Source organism: Armigeres subalbatus, chromosome 1, assembly GCF_024139115.2.
Source record: "Armigeres subalbatus isolate Guangzhou_Male chromosome 1, GZ_Asu_2, whole genome shotgun sequence".
Classification (NCBI taxonomy): domain Eukaryota; kingdom Metazoa; phylum Arthropoda; class Insecta; order Diptera; family Culicidae; genus Armigeres; species Armigeres subalbatus.
Genome location: NC_085139.1, coordinates 28,865,417 through 28,886,389, shown reverse-complemented (window position 1 = coordinate 28,886,389; position 20,973 = coordinate 28,865,417). Strand labels below are relative to the sequence as shown.

The window sequence follows — 20,973 nt, the reverse complement described above, 5'->3', positions numbered from 1 at the left end:
GTACTGTATTATGTAACATTCGTTATAAAAACATAACCGATATTGCAAAACTCAAAATTGACACGCAGTAAATATTTGCTCACATGATATTATTCCCACAATTCGCGCTTATCGCAAAACTTAAGACTTGACGGAGAAATAGTAATGGTAGAGCAAGATACGATAGCGACATCTTTCCATTCTACACAGACTTCGCATGCACAAGCCTCACTGTAAAGCCGCATAGATAACATTCAATTTCTTCCTGCTATCAACGGCGGAAGCAAGTGTCTGCTCACGTGCCTATCTCCCTCTTCTGTCGTTCAAGTATCATACACCGTTAATTTATTATTGTTCATTTTTTTTTGCACTCGCCTCCATTCGCGACAAATATGAGCGTCTACGCCGCACGTCGCATTCGTGCACCGTTGTTGATAGTCGTCAATCCCCACACCACCGTTGAAGCGCGATGGAGACAACGACCTGGTGACGACCACGACGACGACAACGTACATACGCACTTCTTGGTTATCTTCTATCCAAATGGATTGGATGACTGGTGAGTCGTCGAAGTCTTGAAAAAGGGGTAAACAAACGAATCGCCGTAATTGTATAAGCGCGGTAGTACACGTTTGTCATCGCGATCGCGCATAATTTCTTGTGCGGGCTTAGGGGACTCTCTCCTCCGCACTCGACACCCGGCCAATCAGCCACAAGAGGATTGCGCGAGAGAGATATAGACAGTAAACAACCACAAAGTGGGTTCGTAAACATCATTCTTTTGAACGACGAAGGAAAATCTATTACCCGTACTTCCGGTAGGAATTGAAGATAGCGACTATAACCATTTCACGAGAATAACCCAACGGCCTTTGGCCTATAACGCGATAATAAATGTTATCACGTGGTCACAATGGCTATCTACGCGTTGTCATTGAAAAGGACGTTTCCATCTGCCGGCGACAGAAAAGAATATTATAAAATTAGAACTACAGAAAAATAAAGTCTTGGTTAGGATGAGGCACAATAATCGCTCTATATTCGCCATCGAAGCACTGATCTGGAGTTATATCTTCTGTAACCGTCCATACGTTGTGTAAACTGATGTTTGCACTCTTCATTATCACACAACTGTTGATGCGAGCGTTAAATAAATATATTTGAACCCGTCCGTGAGTCAGAAGAGGTGGCAGCGAGCCTGGCGGATTGTCACTCCAGATGACAAACTCGTGCGTGACAAAAAGGTTGCTCGATTGGAAAAAATAAATAAAATAAAAACAGTCGAGTGATAAGTCAGTCAGGTGACCTGTCGATGTACCCACTTCTGATTGACGATGGACATTGGAGCGGTTTTATTTGGTGGTATGAAACAAATATATCATGAAAAAACCGCCAGTCATTCATACGCCGCGCCGCCGTGTGTTTCTCCCGGTATAGATGATAAGAACACAAAAGAGACTGGTTGGTAATCTATCACTCGCGCAAGCCCCTCGCTAAGTTCGGTCTCCTGGCCTGGGGCTGTGGGTGTTAAACCCGTTTGGCATTGACACGTGAAGCCATTATTGGTAATCCGTTTTGCTTATTGCACCCATGCAGTCAGTCATGAATGATAGCACCGCGGAAGAATAAGGAAGATAACAATTCATGTGCCATGTGATCACACAACAAACACGATTATTGTGGATTACCAAGCTGTCAACGGCACAGAGTTTATCGGTGAAAAATGGCCTGCTGAGTCAATCACAGTCTCATAGCTCTGATTGTGTCGCATGATATTTTTTGTAAATTTAACCCGCAAAGGTTTGGTTTTTTAGGCTAGAATCTAAGTTAGAATTTTATTTTCCTACATAATTAATTTATCATCAGTATAAAAATTTTGCTTTTATTTCATGAATTTTCTAAAATCGTTCCAACGTCCACGACAAGGTTACTGTTATGTTTATCCTTCTTTGGCATATAGATAAATATAAAATAATTGAATTGTAGATCAAATCGAATCGATAACATCTTCATCTGAAAAAAGTCTCAGGAGGATTGGATAGAAGTTGCCGTATGCCCCATTCGCAAGGCGAGCGATAAGTTGGATTGCTGTCATTTTAGCGATATTCCACCGTTTATACAGCCACAAATTTTATGCCTTCGTTTATCGCTAATTGCTTGACAATTCATGGTATGTAGACGATCGTTTTATCACGGACCATGTGTCCACTGTACCTCAAACGTTTGAATCGTTTGAAAAAGATAGAAACTTTCACCAGTTACAGAGAATCAGAATCTGTTTACCGAGGACACATCCAACCAGAGAGTGCAAGTTATTAATACAATCTCGCATTAGTTCCACACGCACTTGATCTGCGACAAATGCACAGATTGCATTATGTTACTTACGGTGTAGGGGAGACTGGGGAAATTTGATCCTCTTTTCTGATTTCCGATGTATCACGGCCAGAAATAAATAAATGTACGCGATTTCCACACAGACTCTCTAAGAAATATAGTATTTAACTTTACTGATGTATGACAGTCCTTAAATTATTGTTGTTATTGATACACAATCTAAACTTTTAAGACTTTTAAAATATTCGGGGGAAATTGATCCTTCTCCAAGAACTTGCATTGATAAAATTAGAAAGGTGCCCTCAGATTTTTATATATTTTTCCTTCAAAATACACGGAATTTTCGAATTGCTGTGTGTATACATTTTGTATACGATTTTTGTTATTGAATTCAACAGCACATGCAATTTTAAAATTTGGGGAGACTTGATCCCCTTTCTATTATATCTACGCAATAAATAATTTTTCCTGCCAACCCTTCATCAAATCTGTCAAATCTACAAAAAATTAGAAGCCTGAAAACAGATTTATATATTTTTGAATTTTTTGCCAAATTTTTGTATGGGTGACTAATGGGGGATCAAGTGTCCCCATATTGAGGCAATAACTTCAAATCCAAATATCCTAAAACTTTGATGGAATGGTGACATTTTCATCAGTACAGATCATCAAGCATATTTCAAGCTCTATCTGGGCGAATGTCGCAAGAGAAAATTCTCTTCGTCGACTTCCCCTCTTTTGAATAAAAGTGACAAGCAGGGGATTTCTTTGTAGTTTATCACCTCAGAATGCAAGTTTGCATTGTTTTCTATCGTGCTGTGAAAAAACGAAAGCATTTGGTCTTTGTTATGAAAAGTTGTTCAATTTTGCGTGGCAAATAAAAAAATCTTTAGGAAGGTCAAAACATACAAGCCGCCCTGCAAAACTAATAAGGTTGCCAATCCAAAAAATAACTCGCCACATAAAGGTCATGTATCTAGAGGATCTATTCTAAAAAATATGCTAGAACAAAACTACTTTAGATCTCGATAAAACAGGGAGCGATCAAGCCTCCCCACCTTCCCTTATGCGCCGGAAGTGGGTAGGACAAGTAGGCCATGTCCTACGCATGAATATTCCTGGGTGGAACAGTACAGCCATTTTCCTACCAATGATTTGTGGTAAATCCATATACCAGACAGCCATACATCGCATAAGAATGCACGATCAAAATCGTTTACCGATCCAAATTTCATTGTTGTTCATTGTTTCATTGCATTGTTGTGCAAAGCTCATCAGTTTATTTATAATTTTTCCCGCACAGTAGGCTATTTTACGAGTTTATTCCAGCTTCATTTGTTGACATAGCATATTCCTGCAATCAAACTCACATCAAATCGGATTATCTGTCAAACAGAGTTTGTTTTCACAAACTACATCGCAATACACAACGAACAAACTCGCATAAAAATTACACTTCTGTGCAACGTCGGATAAGAAATACACATATATCGCCTCCACTTTTGTACGTAAAAAGTGTTTTCGCGACTGGTAAGCGATGAAATTTGTGCCTTGTGCGCATAGGCATCGCATAACAGAAAAACAATTCTATTATGCATGCATTCTGGTTGTCTGGGATGTCATCTAATAATTATTTTATATACATTAATTATTTTATATACATTACTGTCTGATTAGGGCAGTTCAAATTTCAAAAATGTTCGAAAATTCCAACTCCCATATGTCTATTAGCATCATTTTGATAATATAGTAGTCCTGGCAAAATTTCAGGCAATTCGGTGGCCATTTAGGGGTGGCGCGAAGTCAATTTATGTTTATATGGAAATTTGTATGGGAAAAGCTTAAAATTTATTCAAGTCTTCCTACAACTGTCAAATCGTAATTAATTTAAATAAACATCCCCAACCACCCTTTTTGGAATCTATATAAATGAGACCTCTGGATAACACATTAGTTATGAGTGGATTGAACGGTTCTATTGACAGTGTGAATATGTGATAAATGGCTAAAATGGTGTAACTAGCCTCCACGTAACAGTGGAAATATAAATCAAAATTAATGAGTTACCCACTTGTTGAGCTCAAATAGATTCCAAAAATAGGTTGGGGATGTTTATTTGAATTCATCACGATTTAAGAGTTGTAGGGGGATTTGAATAAATTTTAAGTTTTTCCCATACAAATTTCCATATAAACATAAATTGACTTCGCGCCACCCCTAAATGGCCACCGAATTGCCTGAAATTTTGCTAGGACTCCTATATTATCAAAATGATGCTAATAGACACATGGGAGCTGAAATTTTCGAACATTTTTTAAATTTGAACTGCCCAACTGTCTGATAGGTCTGATTACTAACTGCACAAAAATATCATCAAATAAATATTAGGCAGTACTAGTTTTTTGCCTTTCGCATATATTAAGTATGTGTAAAGGCTATAAGATCACTCCAAAACCGAACTTTTGATACAATGCTCGGAGAACCATAGTGTTATATACCAATCGAACGGCAGCTCGACGAATTGAGGTGATGTCTGTGTGTTTTTTTTCTTCCTAAGCAATGGAGGGGGAATCTGCTCAACAGACATCCTGGGTTATCCAGGAAGTGCGGGGTTAGAGACCACCTCCAACAGCAAACGAGGGAGGCAGGACTACATCCCCGACCCGCTAAACCGTTTCCATTGCCGCCAAGCCCATAGTCCCTTCGGTACAACCAGAAAGTAATGCTTCAAAGGGGGGCCAGTGCACAACGCACCCTCGAGGTTAGCTGCCATTCCTTGCAGCACCGAACATCGTGACTCGCTTTTTTAGAAGAACACCATGGTATCGTGCCAGCGCATTGCCGGCTTTCCAGGTGGCCTTACCACGCCCTATGTCCTCGGAAGGTGGGAAGGGTCGACTTCGCGCCTGCTTCCCTCTGCACGACTGGTATCAAGAATGATGATGCCGCATGCACCCCAAATTGACCTCTCTGCGATAGGGTCTATTCACACAGAGGGACTTGCCGACGCGGTGCCTACGCCTGACTCAGCCTTGACAAGGACCCCTTTCCGTCATCGGGCTCAAAACCCGCCCGGTTGACCGACGCCGCAAAAGTGACGATACCATGTTGTTCTTCGCGCGGCCACTTGTTCGATAAAAGGATCGAGTTCGACCACAGAGCATGACCACCGGTGGTATGACCCATGAAGCCGACTCCGATCCCTTGGACCACCTCTTATTTGCGCCTGAGCTAGCCATCATTGACTCCACGCGCCACCTTCTGTGTAGCTCCGAGACGATTTGGGCGATAGCCGATAAAACGGCGTTCCAGCCAACTTCATCTTTACAGATCCTCCGAACTCCCTACTTGACTACCTTGGAGGCTCCCTAACTTGACTACCTTGGAGGCGTCCGCTGCAGATAGCCGAACCAATGCTACCTTGTGTCCCTGCCGGACCTTTCCGTAGCCGAACGGCTGCGGTGGGCGTATCCACTTCACATTGTCGCCGCAGTGCCGTGACGAGCTCTTCGACATCAGTGATCTCGTCCAGGTCTTTAACTCTTAGATTCACCTCCGTCGTGAGTGCCCTCACCTTGACCGTCTCGCCTAGGACTTCCTCCGCCAACTTCTTGTAGGCGGCGCCCTTTTGCGAGACGCCCCGCTTCAGCTCGAGGATCATCTCGCCCATCCGGGTACGTCTTATTCGACGTACGTCGGCGCCGAGTTCACCGAGCTTGACGTCACTCCTCATCGCCTTCAAGACGTCCGAGTACTTAGCCTCGTCCGTTTTGATGACTAGGGCATCGCCCCTGGAGCGATTGGCGCCTACCCTAGACTTCTTGCTACCCCCATTCGCCTGGGCCTTCTTTTCGACCCTTGACGTCTTCGGTTTCCTCTTGTTCTTAACCAGGGTCCAGGAGGCGTCATCGCCCTCTATTTCCCTGGTCTGGTGCGGCTGAGAGCTCTCAGCCTGCCGTAACCCCTTACCACCTTTCCTGGGTCCTCGCCCGGTTTTGGAGGTACCTGGGATTTTGGGTGGGCCGGGGTTCAGCTTCCCAGCCCCACTACCCTTGTTCGGGGTAGTAACTATGGGCGTAGCCAGGATTTCGAGCAGGGGGGCAACTTTTTGGGTCTTCTAATTCGTAGTTTTATAGTGGTTTTATGAAAACACATGAATATTAGTGCTTGGCACTATTTCCTTCTAAGTTCCAAAAACTTTGAAACGAAATCCACAACCAACAGTAAAGGCTGGATCACAATAGCACGTTGCGCTGCGCGTTGAAGTCAGCGTTTTGTACTAGAACGCAACGCTAATAAACGCATTCATGTCTACAATGTAACTTTCGCGTTGTGCGTTTATCTAACAACAATTATGATATTTGAATTTCTAAACAAATCCGCTCTGAAATAATAATCATTATCAAATAGGCAGAAAAAAACAATATGCAAGCTTCCTCCAGGAATTCCTTCGACAATTGCTCCAGTCATTCTATCCGAAGTTCTATCAAGAATTATTTAAGAATGCGTCCAGCAACTTCTTCGGCAATGTCTTCAGGAATTTCACTATTAATTTCGCCGGGAATTAATCCAAAAATTTCACCATTATTTACTCCAAGAAATCTTCCACGAGCTCCTTTATAAGTTCTGCAGGGAATTCTTCCGATAATTCTTCGTGCTGTTTCTCATAAAAATTTCTGAAAAATTGCACCGTGAAGTTCCTAAGAATATTCCGTGGAAATTCCGCAGAACTGCCAGTAAACATTCCTGAGAATTTCGCAAAAAATCTTCGAATTTCTTGTGTAAATTCCATAAAATTTTCCCTGAAAGTTTCAAATAATTTCTTGTGAAAATTTCAAAGAATTTCTCCGGGAATTCCACCGAACATTTCTCGCTTAACTTTTCAAAAGGACCTAAGTAACATTTTTTTCATGAATTATTTTGAATAGCGCAATCAATAGCTTTAATGTTGTTGGGTTGATTGCGCTATTCAAATTAATTCATGAAAAAAATGTTACTTAGGTCCTTTTGAAAAGTTAAGCGAGATTTATACAGAAATTATACCGAAAATGAAATTTTCGGAGGAATTCCTAGATTAATTCCCAAAGTAATCCTGAAAGAATTCCGGTGAAAACATCAAGATTTCCACTGGGAGATCCTCCAGGAGTTTCTCCAAAAACTCCTTCGGGAATTCTTCCAGGAGTTCCACCGGCAATTCCTCCAAGAGTTCCTTCAGGATTTCCTCCGAGAATTATTCCAGTAGTTCTATCGGCAGTTCCTACGGGGGTTCCTCTGAAAATTCTTCCCGGAAATTCTCCAGAATTTCCTCTGGGAATTCATTCAGGCTTTCTTTCTGGAATTCATTTAGTTTTCTTCAGTTATTTATATAGAAATTCACCCAGAAGCTCCTCCGAGAATTTCTCTGGGAGTTCCTCAGGGAATTCTCCGGGATGTCATCTAACGATGACGATGGTCCAGCTATATACCCCTACAAAGGTTTCAGCTAGACGAGATTTGTCTATAAGAATAATTTTCCACGATTTTATCCGAGGATTTTTCTGATAGTTTCACTGGCATTTCCTCCGGGGGTTCCTTTGAAAATTCTCCCGGGAGTTTCTTCAGAAATTCCTCAGGAAGTTCCTACGAGAATTCCTCCGAGAGCTCCTTCGGGAATTCCACCAGTAGCTCTGCCAGGAGGCTTTCTTCAGAAATTTAAATGGAAATTTCCCCTGAAGTTCTTCCGATAGTTTCCGGAGGAACATCCGGAGGAATTCCCGTAGAAACTATCAGAGGAATTCTAAGTCGCTAAGTTACCCAAGCAACACCTTTTGTTTCTCAGTGAGTAACAACAACTGTGGTGTGACTTACTAAAGGTCTGACTTATGCACAACGCATCGTATTTGGAACTCCTCTGTGACACAAAAAGCGCAAGAGGTGGAGCCTATATGCAGCATCTTGCTGCTACAATGAAAATAAAAACACAAAAACCAACCGTGAATCGAACCATGGGCCTTGAGATTTGCAACCTTCTACTATAAACATCACACCAACAATTCTATTTGGAGATTCTGCTACAAGTGCACTACATAAACAACAAAGTCATTTGTAACTTCATTGTACCTTATACGGAACATGCAGGGGACTGTCAAAAATAAAATACTGCTCAGCTGAGCTCAAAGTGTTTTGCAACATATCATAAACATTGTCGTAACAGCAATGAACCGAAGTGTTATTAATTCTGCAACTTATCTGTTTTGTTTCTGATATGAAACACATCGAACTTCAAACCACCCAAGAAGTCAGATGGATAGAATATTGCGACGCCACTTAAACGGAAATGAGACATTGTGTTTTTCTGAAACTGGGAAGTGGCTTTAATGTGACTCGATGTATTGCCAGTGTCTTCCATGCAATTTATTAGGAACAAACACCTATTTGAAAGATGTTGTGCGTGCTGCTTGGGGAACTAAGTCGTTTTTGAGCATAAGAAGACTGAAAGCCATAACCTCAAATATTATTATTATCTTTATTTGGGAAGTTTCCAGTTCAAGGCTGGCTCACCTCGAATCCAGGAATTCCCTGTGAAGTTCCTGGAGGGATTCCCGGAGGAACTCTTGGTAAAACTCCTGGAGGAGCTCCCGGAGGTACTTCCACAGGCACTTCCGGAGGAATTCCCACAAGGAACTCCAGAAATAATTCTTGGAGAAGTTCCTGAAGGAATTTCCGGAGAAATATCAGAAGTAATTCCCGGATAAAACACCAGGAGGAATTAATGCCGAAACTACCAGATGAAATCCTGAAAGTATTCCCAGATGAATTGCTGATGAAATTACTGGATGCATACCCGGACGTTTGTTCTGAAGAAATTCCTCCGGTGTATTTCCTGAGGGAATTCCAGGAGAAGTACCTGAAGGAATTCCCGGAAAAATACCTGGAAGAATTTCCGAGGAGATACTTGGACGAACTCCTGGAGAAATTCTCAAAGAAATTTGTAGAGGAATTTTTGAAGGATATTCTGAAGTAATTGCGAAAAGAATTCTAGAATGAACTCCTAGAGGATTTCGCTATTAAGTTTATGGCGGTTTTATCCCGGAGGAATTAAAGGAAGAGCCCCTGGAGAAATGCCTGAAGAAGTTTCTTGAAGAATTTCCGAAGGAATTTCTTATAGATTTACAAGTGAAATTATGGAGCGAAATCGGAAAATTTCTGTCATAAATTTTTGAAGAAACTTCTGGTGGAATTTCGGGAAGAAATTCCGTATGTATTCTTGAAGGAACTCTAGAATACATTCCAGAAGAAATGCCGCAGATTTTGCTGGAAGAATGGCCGAACAAATGTCTAGAAGTAAAACTTAGAAAGAAGTAAAAAATCTTCAAGGAATTTCCTCATGAATTCCCTAAAAAAAAAATTTAGTGAGGGGTTTCTAGATAAAAAGGAATTGCGATTACATGAGAAGAATTTTTGAACGATTTTCAAAAGGTATTTGTGGATAACTTCCCGGAGGAATTAAGAAGTTCCCAGGGAAGCTTCTAGAAGGATTTTAAGGAGCATTTATGACCCCGAAATGTTTCGAGTTATTTTGAACTTTCATATGTATTATGGATCCTGGATACCCTAATAAGTTTTTGGGAATCTTTTGAATTTCAACCACCTATTTCTGAATATGATTGGATTGTAAAGTGCACATGTTATGGAAATTCATTCCAGTCCCCGTTCGATCTTACCACCATTTTTGTGTCTGCTCCGTTGGAGTAGTCACCCCGACGTACCCGCAAATACTTGAGCCTCAGTCTGGGTACACTTTGGTACCACCGTCTTCGCTGGCACGCCCTCGGTCGATTCGACCTTGCCCGAGTCCGCGAATTCTTGGGCCTCAGTCTGGGTAGACCTCGACTCCACGGATTTCACGGGTATACTCTTGGCCGTCCCGACCGCCCTCTCCAGCTTGGCGTCCAGCATCGACTTTCGAAGTTTCTGCAAGCTTCTTTGCTTCGATGACGCAAAGTCGATGATGGCGTCCAGCTGTTCCGTCGCCACCTCGAAGGCCGAACGCCCATCGCGTTTGCGGTTCATCGCCTTCACAAGCCATGGGCCGTCTATAACCTCTACCGGCGTAGCCTGGGAGATGGTTAAGTGACCCACGCTGGCGCTGCGCACCGAGCTGCCGACTATTGCTTCTAGCCTCCTAGGCGGAGACCTGAACAACCCACCTCTTGCGGAGGGGTTATCGCCTACACTACTATCACTAATTGAAGAATTGTCTTGGTTTTCCATTTTGGTCCCACGAGTTGCTCGGAAAAAGAGGTCCACCACGCCAGAGCCCAGCATGACGCGGTAAGGGACAATTACTGTGGAGGGTGCCCAGGTACCCCACAGGCTCCGTTAAAGGCCTAGTTCATTATTTCACCCCCCTGGCCATACATCCCCTCGGCACGGGTCGCTTAACGCCTTGGAATTAGGGGTTAGGGACGATGGTCCCCTTGGTCGCACCCACTCACTCTAGCTGATGTCAGAAGGACATCAGTGCCCAGGCTGCACTACCAGCTAAGTACAAAACCCTTAGCTGGCGGTCGATTGTCATCGGAAGACCCGTGGTTGTACATGGTACATGGTTGCGGATAGAGATAAAGGTAGACCTATTGGTATTGCTGAGGTAGTGCTTGATGGGGATGTGTTTGAAGTTGTTGAAGAATTTGTTTACCTTGGAATGCTTGTGACATGTAACAATAACGTGACCCGTAAAGTGAAAAGACGTATTGCTGCGCCATTTGACGAATGACTTCTTATGTCTATTTATTGAAGTTCCTCAATAATTAATTTAAACTAGATTTTCGGAATCGTACAAATTATTAAAAACAAAATGCGCCAGCAACACTCACCCTAGACGTTTTTCCCCGTCGTCCTGGGGCAAAGTCGGCATCATCTTCGCTGTATGTGGTGTTGGTTGTGGAGAAGTTTAGCTGTTCGTTGCAATACGGATATCCGGGCACGGATGCTTCACTGCAAGAAAAAGCGAGAGCAGATAACACAGATGCTTGATTAGATTATAGTAGTGTTGTCATAGTAGTGTTGTCATAGATTTCATGTTAATCATATAATTGACTAATTATCCAATGATTTCAATCTCCGTTGTCTTTTGTAGTGCTTGTTTTAAAAAGCAAAATGCTCACTAAAAGGATGTATGATGCACTGAAAAAGTTTACTTTTATTCTTATTATATATGATAATACAACTTATTATAGTACGATAATTAATCATACTTATTATATATGATAAAACACCGATACAAATGAACGTGTAGAATTGAAACAGGTCCTTGCAGACAGCACTGTTCAAATTATTTACAGTCATTGAGTCCTTCCGGCGGCGGGGCATTTGCTCTAAATTTGTTCAACCGGAAATCTGGCATAACCAAACTAAACATAAACCAGCAAAAATAGATGAGAAATGTCAATAAATTTGCTCGTTATTTTATTTCGCAAGCGGAGTAGCAGCTATTTGCGCTGTATTGTTGAGTTGCCATGGCGGCAAACCCGGGGCAACAACCATCAACCGATTGCTTTGCGCTGCGATTAGACCCGAGTGGATGCCGCATCACGCGCGCAAACAAACAGAACAATCTCCAACTCACTCCACCCCTGCAGTATAGAATAGCACCCCGGGCAGCTGCACCCGAGCGTTGATTCTTCAATGAGCTGAAACCGCGCTGACATGGTGCAGCGGCGCGGCGCGGCGGTGGGATGCGATCGACTCCCCTGAGCGTAATGAGATGGAGCCACCCCATCGGGCGTTCCGCTGCTGTGCTCGGTGTGGGCGGAAACTCCCATAGAGGCCATGGCAACAATGAGCTGCTGGGGGAGGCTTGCCGCGTTCTTCTCGCGGCAGTCTGTTAGATTGGGGTCAACAACCGTTGCAGAATCCGATGCGCTGCCAGTTTGAACAGTTGCAAATCGTAGGTATTTGCATCGAGGCAAAATGATGGCGAGATTATGTTCTTGCCACATCGCACATCATGTTTACTACAGACAGAATGTAAGTTACGGCTGCCACGTGAATGGCTTCGGTGCGGCTTCGGGCGAGATAAGACGTGCTGTTTTGATTGGTGGTGCAACGTCGTCATCCGCTCTGCGGCCCTTTGGGTGCATTGTTTTGTTTATTGCATTGCTTGCACGTTTCCTCATCTATTGCGCGTTCGGTTGATTCAGTTCTGCTTCGACCCGATTGCATCTCCAATGTGGGGGTGTGTGTATGTTCACGCTCGCCAACTGTGACCTTCTTGATGCTCAAATATCATTGATCAGCGTTTCTGCGATCGGCTCGGTGGGTGGGTATCAACAGAATCCGGTCAGCCATGACCCCCATTGAAATCATTTTCAAAGTCCATCGGTAAGCGAAACCATTCAATATGCCACGTGACTCCGATCGACCGACGGCAACGTTTTCCAGCCGAATTCGGAAACGGTAAACAAATTTTGGATTCAAATCGTAAACAGAGCGCTTTCGCTAATAAGTTTCGCCAGTGCTGTGCTGCGCGAGCGAACGCGGCTGCTGACTAGACTAACTAACTGACTCGGGGACCCGGATCGGTTTGGGTCACATGTCTGATCCGGCGGCGGAATAAATGTTTACAAACGGTCATCTACTGGTGGTATGTGCTTACGGTGTGTAGCGAGAACGATCAATTCGCACATAAACTTATTCAGTTTCGCACCCTAAAAATAGCCATTTTGCCGATGATTAACGTTCGATAATTTCGCGCGAAAACAAGAAGGTTTTCGTTGAAAATATATAAAAAATGTTTTTATTAATTTAGGAACAAACGTAGAAGAGCAAATTCCTGACGAATAGTGGTATTGGTACCGTACGAAATATCTTAGAACTGGGCTATTATTCTTTTACAATAATTTTGAATGTTAAAATAAATTAATACTGATTCGAGTGGTCACGCGTTGTCTGGCTGGTCGTCTTCATCACGTCAGTTCGGAACCTACATTTTGAATTTTCGTTGGTGTTAATTTGGTTGGCATAATACAAACCAGTTAGCGCTACACGTGAGCGGAAGGATCTACGTTGGCAACGGATAAATTGAAGCATATCGAAAATGTGTGATTTGTCCGAATTTGGGCAGCAGCAAACTTAACATCAAACTTACGATAACTTGTGATGCAGATGAGTTATTGAGCGTTTACTCATACGATACAAATTTTAGTAAACGTTTAGGATTTTTAATAAACTTTTGAACATAACTTGATTCTTTTCCCAAAGTATCTGACATAAAGGTGAGTTTTGTTTGCAATTCTCAATACTCTATAATGAAAAAGTATTTGTATACAAGCTTTGTAATCGTTGAGCTCGACGTATGATGTAATAAAATAAATGGAACATATGTGTAGACTTTAAAAATAGGATCTAGGATAGGCTCTGTTCCTCCCACTAGCATGTACTTTACTTGGTAGGGTTTGGGTCACCGTGAATATTTATATCGTTAATTTGTTGATATTTTTCGGTGAAACCGAAAAATATCAACAAATTAACGATATATATATATATATAGTATGTACTTTATCTTCGACGCATTCGCCACCAGTCCAACTTTTGTTGCTTCACGTTGTACAGTTCTGCCACTTTTGCAAATGTTCGGCCGACAATGTCCATGTCATCCGCGAAACAAATAAATTGATTGGATCTTTTGAAAATCATACCCTGGCTGTTACACCCGGCTTTCCACATGATACCTTCTAGCGGAAAGTTCATCACCTTGCCTTAGTCCACGACGCGATTCGAACGAACTGGAGTGTTCGCCCGAAACCTTCACTCAATTTTGCACACCATCTATCGTAGCGTTGATTAGTCTCGTAAGCTTCCCAGAGAAGCTGTTCTCGTCCATAATTTTTCATAGCTCTACACGGTCTATACTGTCGTATGCCGCCTTAAAATCGATTAGCAGATGGTGCGTTGGGACCTGGTATTCACGACATTTTTGAAGGATTTGCCGTACAGTCAAGATCTGGTCCGTTGTCGAGCCGCCGTCAACGAAGCAGGCTTGATTACTTCCCACGAACTCATTCACTATTGGTGATAGACAACGGAAGATTGTGCAGAGAGAAGCATGTGGATGGCGCGTGCAAGACGGCGCCGAAATGTGTTTATTGCAACGAAGGCCCTCCACATGCTCTTGAAGCTTGACCGACCTACATACACCGGCGAATCCACCAGAAGTGGTCTCTTCAACGGCGTTCTTGGTGAAGTTACACCGAGGGGAAGGGCCGTTTGGCCTTATACCATTTGGCTGAATACCACTAGGCCGAAAGTTGGTTGGCCGAATATACTATTTGGATGAACAGACCATTAGACCGAAAGGGTCATTTGGCCGAAAGGACCATTTGGCTGAAAGGGTCATTTGGCTGAAAGGGTCATTTGGCTGAAAGGGTAATTTGGCCGAATTAGACGTTTGGCCGAATAAGTCATTTGACCGAATAGATCTCACTTCTCACTGTGAAAATTGAGAAGTGAGACGTCTCACTACATACTTCTCATTTTTCATAGTGAAGAGTGAGAAATTAGGAGTGAGTCGTGAGACGTCTCCATTCTCACTCCTAATTCCTCACTTCACACTGTAAAAAGTGAGAAGCGCGAAGTGAGTACCCAGTCAACACAAGATCGTAAATGATGCCGTATAAGATGCTAAAGTGGAGGCGATATAGGTACTTCCCCATACAACATGTACGTATATTGCCTCCACTTTAGCATCTTATGTTGCATCATATACGATTTTGTGTTGACTGGGTAGTGAGACATCTCACTACCCACTTCGCACTACTCACTTTGTGAGAAGTGAGAAATGAGGAGTGAGAAGTGAGGCGTCTATTTTCTAACTTCTCATTACTCACTTCTCGCTGTAAAAAGTGAGAAGCGCGAAGTGAGTAGTAAGACGTCTCACTTATCTCTACTCCTCATTTCTCACTTCTCGCTGTAAAAAGTGAGTAGTAAAACGTCTCACTTCTCACTCCTCATATTTCACTTTTCAAATGATCTATTCTGCCAAATGTCCTATTCCGCCAAATGTCTTATTCGGCCAAATGTCCTATTCAACCAATCAAATGACTTTCGGCCAGATGGGTTTCGGCCTAATGGTTTGTCCGGCCTAGTGGCATTCGGCCAAATGGCTTTCGACCGAATGGGTTTCGGCCAAACGACCCTTCCCCCTCTGAATCCGAGGTTGGAAATGGGTTTCCCTTTGTGTTCAATGGCTCAACGAGGAAAAGAATAAAACAAAGACAGCGACCCTCGAAAAAGCCTAGAAAACGGCCTCAAAGTAAGCCCCATTCCAACACGGTTAAATTCAAAGCGGATGGTAGAGACGATGTGGGCCCTCCTTAGCCGTGCGGTAAGACGCGCGGCTACAAAGCAAGACCATGCTGAGGGTGGCTGGGTTCGATTTTCGGTTCAGGTTTAGACAATTTTCGGATTGGAAATTGTCTCGAGTTCCCTGGGTATGAAAGTATCATCGTATTAGCCTCATGATATACGAATGCAAAAATGGTAACTTGGCTTAGAAACCTCGCAGTTAATAACTGTGGAAGTTCTTAATGAACACTAAGCTGCGAGGCGGCTCTGTCCCAGTGTGGGGATGTAATGCCAATAAGAAGAAGAAACAGAAGAAGAAGAAGAGGAAGAAGAAGAAGAAGAAGAAGAAGAAGGAGAAGAAGAAGAAGAAGAAGAAGGTAGAAACGATCTAGGCTAGGGCTAAAAAAGACAAAAAAGCGGGTGGAAATACTCAAAAACGTTCAACTTTTGTGGTTTTACATCGGATTCAGTACAGCTGTCTCCGTATAGCGTTAGGTTGTATGAATTCGACTCTTACGATGAGCCTGGAAGTACTTGCGGGAGTACTGCCTCTGAAAGATCGTTTCACGGAATTATCGCTCTGGTTCCTCATCCGCTGTGAGGTTCTTAATCCATTCGTCATTTACAACTTCGAGAAACTGCTCGAACAAAACCCCGAATCTCGATTCATGAGTATTTTCCACTGGTATATGACGCTGGAGGTAAGCCCATCTTCGGTTGACACCAATCGTGCTAACTACTTAGACTCTTACAGTTCCGCTTTTACTTTTGATCTGTCCATGAAGCAGGAGGTTCATGGAATACCAGACTTCCTTCGTGCGGAGGACATACCTCCATTATTTGCTAGCAAATACGGGCACGCAAAAATGGGTGACTTCACTGGTTTCGGTATTTTCAACGTTTTTCATAGCGCCTACTTTAAGCTTAAAGAGCCTAGCTCCGTGTATACTGCTGAACTAGCAGCTATATACGAGGCACTCGAGCGAATCGCATTCCTACCTCCTGACCACTTCTTCATCTTCACTTTGAAAGTGTTTTATCAGAACGGTCATTCACAATCACCAAGGCTTGAGTCCCTTCTCATTTCTCGATCCCGGGTAATGAAAAAACGGACTTCTTGGCTTAGGTGGGCGCTAAGGTGGGCGGAAGGTGATATTTATGATCGGAAAATCACCTTCGATGAATTTTTCACATTAGTTCATTAAGAAACTTTGAACGGCTGGCAACAGAAATGGACAAATGGGGAGCTGGGTAGATGGCTGTCTTCAATTCGCCAGCAGGTGTCGAAGCGTCCACGGTTCAAAAAATTGAATATGGGACGAACCATGTGTCGTATAATGTCCAATCTTCTTCTTCTTCTTCTGATTGGCATTACATCCCCACAGTGGGACAGAGCCGCCCCTTAGGGGCTCCACACACGCTCTGACATGTTGTACAACTTTGACTCTACCCCCAAGTTTGTGCGACCAATTTAGTTTGTACAACCGTCTGACGAACAGTTGCTACAACCAAAACTCCAACAAAAGTAATATTTAGTCATTTTCTTTCTATATATGCTGATTTGTTCGGTGCTTTTTCACCAATACTGAATTGGATGAATTGAATTGGAATGGAATTGGAATGGAATTGGATTGGAGTACAATTAGATTGGAATTGATTTGGAATGGGATTAAATTTAGATTGTCTGTAGATTGAATTGAATTTTATTGGAACGTGAATGGTATGTTATTGATTTTTTAGTGATGATGGATTGGAATGCGATTGAAATCTGTTTAGAGTTGGATTTGTATTTGATTATGAAGTGGATTTGAATTGTATTGGAATCGGTTTTTCACAATCCATACAGGAATTCCTCCGGATGCTCCTCCCGGAATTTCTCCGTAAGTTCTTTCTGGAATTCCTCCGAAAGTTTATTCTGGAATTCCTTCAGCAGTTCCTTCTAGAATTTGTCCGAAAGTTCCTACAGGAATTTCTCCGGAAGTTCCTTCCGAAAGCTCTTCGCGGAATTCCTCCGGAAGCTTTCCCTGAATTCCTCCCAGAATTTATCCGGAACTTCCTCCCTGAATTCCTCCGGAAACTCCTCCCGGAATTCCTCCAGAAGTTTCTCCAGAAAATATAATTGGATTGTTCCAAGTTCAAGTTCCTCCAAAATTCCTCCTGGAATTCCTCCGGAAATTGTATCCGCAATTCCTACGGAAATTGTATCCGCAATTCCTCCGGAAATTGTATCCGCAATTCCTCTGGAAGCTCCTCCCTGAATTCCTCCATAAGTTCTTCCTGTAATTCCTCAGGAAGTTTTTCCCGGAATTCTTCTGGAAGTGCCTCCCGGGAGTCTACCGAAGTACGAAGTTCAAGTTTCTCCCAGAATTCTTCCGAAAGTTTTTGCCGGAATTTCTCCGTAAGTTCTTGCCGGAATTCCTCCAGGGAGTTGTTCCCGGAATTCCACCGGAAGTTCCTCCAAGAATTGCTCCGGAATCTCCACCCGGAATTCAACCGAAAGTTCTTCCTGGAATTCCTGGGGAAGTTTCTCCCGGAATTCTAACTGAAGTTTCTCCCAGAATTCCTCCAAAGTTCCAAGTTCAAGTTTCTCCCAGAATTCCTCCGAAAGTTCTTCCCGTAATTCCTCCGGAAGTTCCACCCGGAATTCAACCGGAAGTTCCTCCAGATGTTCCTCCCAGAGTTCCTCCGAAAATTCCTTCCGGAGTTCTTCCGGAAAATTCTCCGGAAATTCCTCCAGGAAATCCTCCAGAAGTTCCTTCAGGAACTTCTCAGAAGGTTCCTCCTGGAATTCCTCAGGAAGCTTCTCCAGCAATTGCTCCGGAAGCTCGGATATTTCTCCCGGAGTTCCTCCAGAAATTCCTACGAAAACAACTCTGGAAATTCCTACAGGAAGTCTTCCTGAAGTTCTTCATTAATTCCTCCGGAAGTTCCCTCACGGGTTTCTCCAGAAGTTCCCTCTGGAATTCCGAAATTCCTCCAGGAATTCCTCTTGTAGTTTCTCCTGGATTTCCTCCAGAAGTTCCATCTGGAATTCCTTCGCAAGCTTCTCCAGCAATTCCTCCGGAAGTTCCTCCAGGAACTCCTCCGGAAATTCCTCCCGGAGTTCCTCCAGAAATTCCTTCCAAGAAATCCTCCTGAAGTTTCTCCAGGAATTCCTTCAGAAGTTCCTCCAGGAATTTTTCCGCAATGTCTTCGGAAGTTCATCCAGGAATTCCCTTGTAAATTTCTCCGTAGTTCCTCCCGGAATTCCCTCGGAAGTTGCTCCAGAAATTCTGGTTGCTCTGGAATTTTTCCATGGATTTCCTCCGGAAGTTCCTCAAAGAATGTCTACGGAAGTTCCTACAGGAATTCCTCCTGTAGCCCCTCCAGGAATTTCTGCGGAAGTTCCTTAAGGAATGAGCATGAGCATGAGCATTATGACCGCACAATTCGTAGTTGCTACTCCGTGATTGATTAGAACTTGCGAAATTGTACAGAGATTACGACAAATGGGGCTTGAGATTAGCTACCCATTCTCAATGTACACGTTTCGGGAGCTCAAATATCTAAAGTCAATAACGGCGCCGGCCACGTCCTTACGGTTATATAGGAAGGGAAGGATTGTTAGTCCGACTCTCGTTGCTATTATAGACCGAGTATACCTCTGCATCTCCACGATTGTCTTGGGATAGAATATCGTTTTAGTTGCAAATAATTTGCAATAATTTATCTGGATTCACTTCGGTAAGTGATGCGACCTATGGGATGGGAAATAATACTCTCGCAGTCTGAAACTTTCACTTTCTGATTTTTTCACTCACCCGCGCAAAGCAGAGCAAAAGTACGGCGACCGGCTGATCGTTTTGCCTTCCGCACAAAGCAAAACAAAATTTCGACGACCGGCCGATCCGCTTACTGGAGAAACACGACCGGACAAGAAACAAACTTTCACTTTCTGATTCATTTACTCACCCGCGCAAAGCAGAACAAAATTACGGCGACCGGCCGATCGTTTTGCCTTCCGCACAAAGCAAAACCAAATTTTGACGACCGGCCGATCCGCTTACTCTTTCTGCGGAAGTTCCTTAAGGAATTGCAAAAAAGTGCTTCCTGGAATTCCTCTGGGTGTTCCTTCTGGAATTCCTCTAGGAATTTCATCGGAAGTTCCTCAATAGATTTCTCCGGAAGTTCCTCTAGGAGTTCCTCCATGTATTCCTCTTGGAATTCTTCCGGAAGATCCTCCTTGAGTTCCTTTTGAAAGCCCTCAATGTATTCCTCGTGAAATTCTTTCGAAAGTTTTTTCACTTTCAATCTGCGGATTTTCCATAGTAAATTCTTTAAAATTTCTGTAGAATATTTTCTGAGAATCAGTCAATGAATTCCACTAAAAGTTGCTTCAACATTTCAAGCGTGACTTCTTCCGAAAACTTCCCCGATTTTTTCAAGATATGCTCCCTCGGAAATCCTATCAGTAATTCCGCAATCAATGCCTCTGAGAAGTTCTATAAAAGTTCTCTCTGGAGTTCATTAAGAAAATCCCCTAAAACTCTTTTTAAATTACTTTTCCAACTTAATAAACATTACCTACTCAATCACAGAATTTCCCGCCGAAAATCCCAAAAAAAGTCTCCAGATAGTTCCAGATAGTGGAAGTATTTTCAAATGAAGTTCATATGGAATTTTTCATAAAACGTCTGATTCTGAAATTCATGAAGGAATATCTATTGGCATTATAGGAGCATTTCCATAAATTCCCGAATAAAAATGTGGGACATTTTTTTAAATAATTAAATTGCCAGGCAGTTTGAGAACAAAATAGGTTTGACCGAGCATACACTGTATAACAAGGGGCCTAGTGGCCAAGCGGCGTGGTCAAATTTTTATACGGCAGCGGCGTAAGAAAATCACTGGTGGCGGCGGCGCAAGAAAATCATCGGCGGCGGCGGCGGTGATTATTATTATTATTATCGCATATTATCTTATGTTCTGTATTATCGCAAAAATCACTTTCTGCTCCTGGGTATTCTACCAGAAGATTTGAAAGCAACAATGTTGTACAACATCACCACACACAATGCAACTTAGTTGTACAACATTTGACTCCGCCCATCACAAATCGGAGCAAAATCAAACTGTTTTGATTTCATCCGACCAAATTTACAACTTTGAAACCGTCCGTCCGACAGTCGTACAACTAGCCCACAGACGGTCCGACTTTACTCCGACCGAACTAAATTTCTTCTAGGCGCAGTCAAAGTTGTACAACACGTCGGAGCGTGTGTGGGGCCCTAACGGCCATGTTCGGAACGAAGCCAGGCCAAAACAGTGTTGGAATCAGACCAACAGAACCGT

At 42.9% G+C, this 20,973-nt stretch overlaps 1 protein-coding gene across 3 annotated transcripts in view; it reads right to left on the bottom strand.

The window, feature by feature from the left end:
• Positions 1-20,973, bottom strand: part of LOC134223246 (transcription factor cwo) — a 138,455-nt gene that overhangs the window by 20,841 nt on the left and 96,641 nt on the right. Inside the window, exons 1-2 of one of the 3 annotated variants that reach the window (XM_062702400.1) lie at positions 11,556-11,809; positions 11,175-11,295 (exon numbers count right to left, since the gene is read on the bottom strand). Coding sequence is in view for 1 of the 3 variants with exons in the window: in XM_062702392.1 (XP_062558376.1) it covers positions 11,175-11,295 (121 nt within the window). In the remaining 2 variants the exon portion in view is untranslated. Of the gene's footprint in view, positions 1-11,174; positions 11,296-11,555; positions 11,810-20,973 lie in introns of those variants that run through there. The other 2 variants (XM_062702405.1, XM_062702392.1) reach the window with 2 other exon arrangements.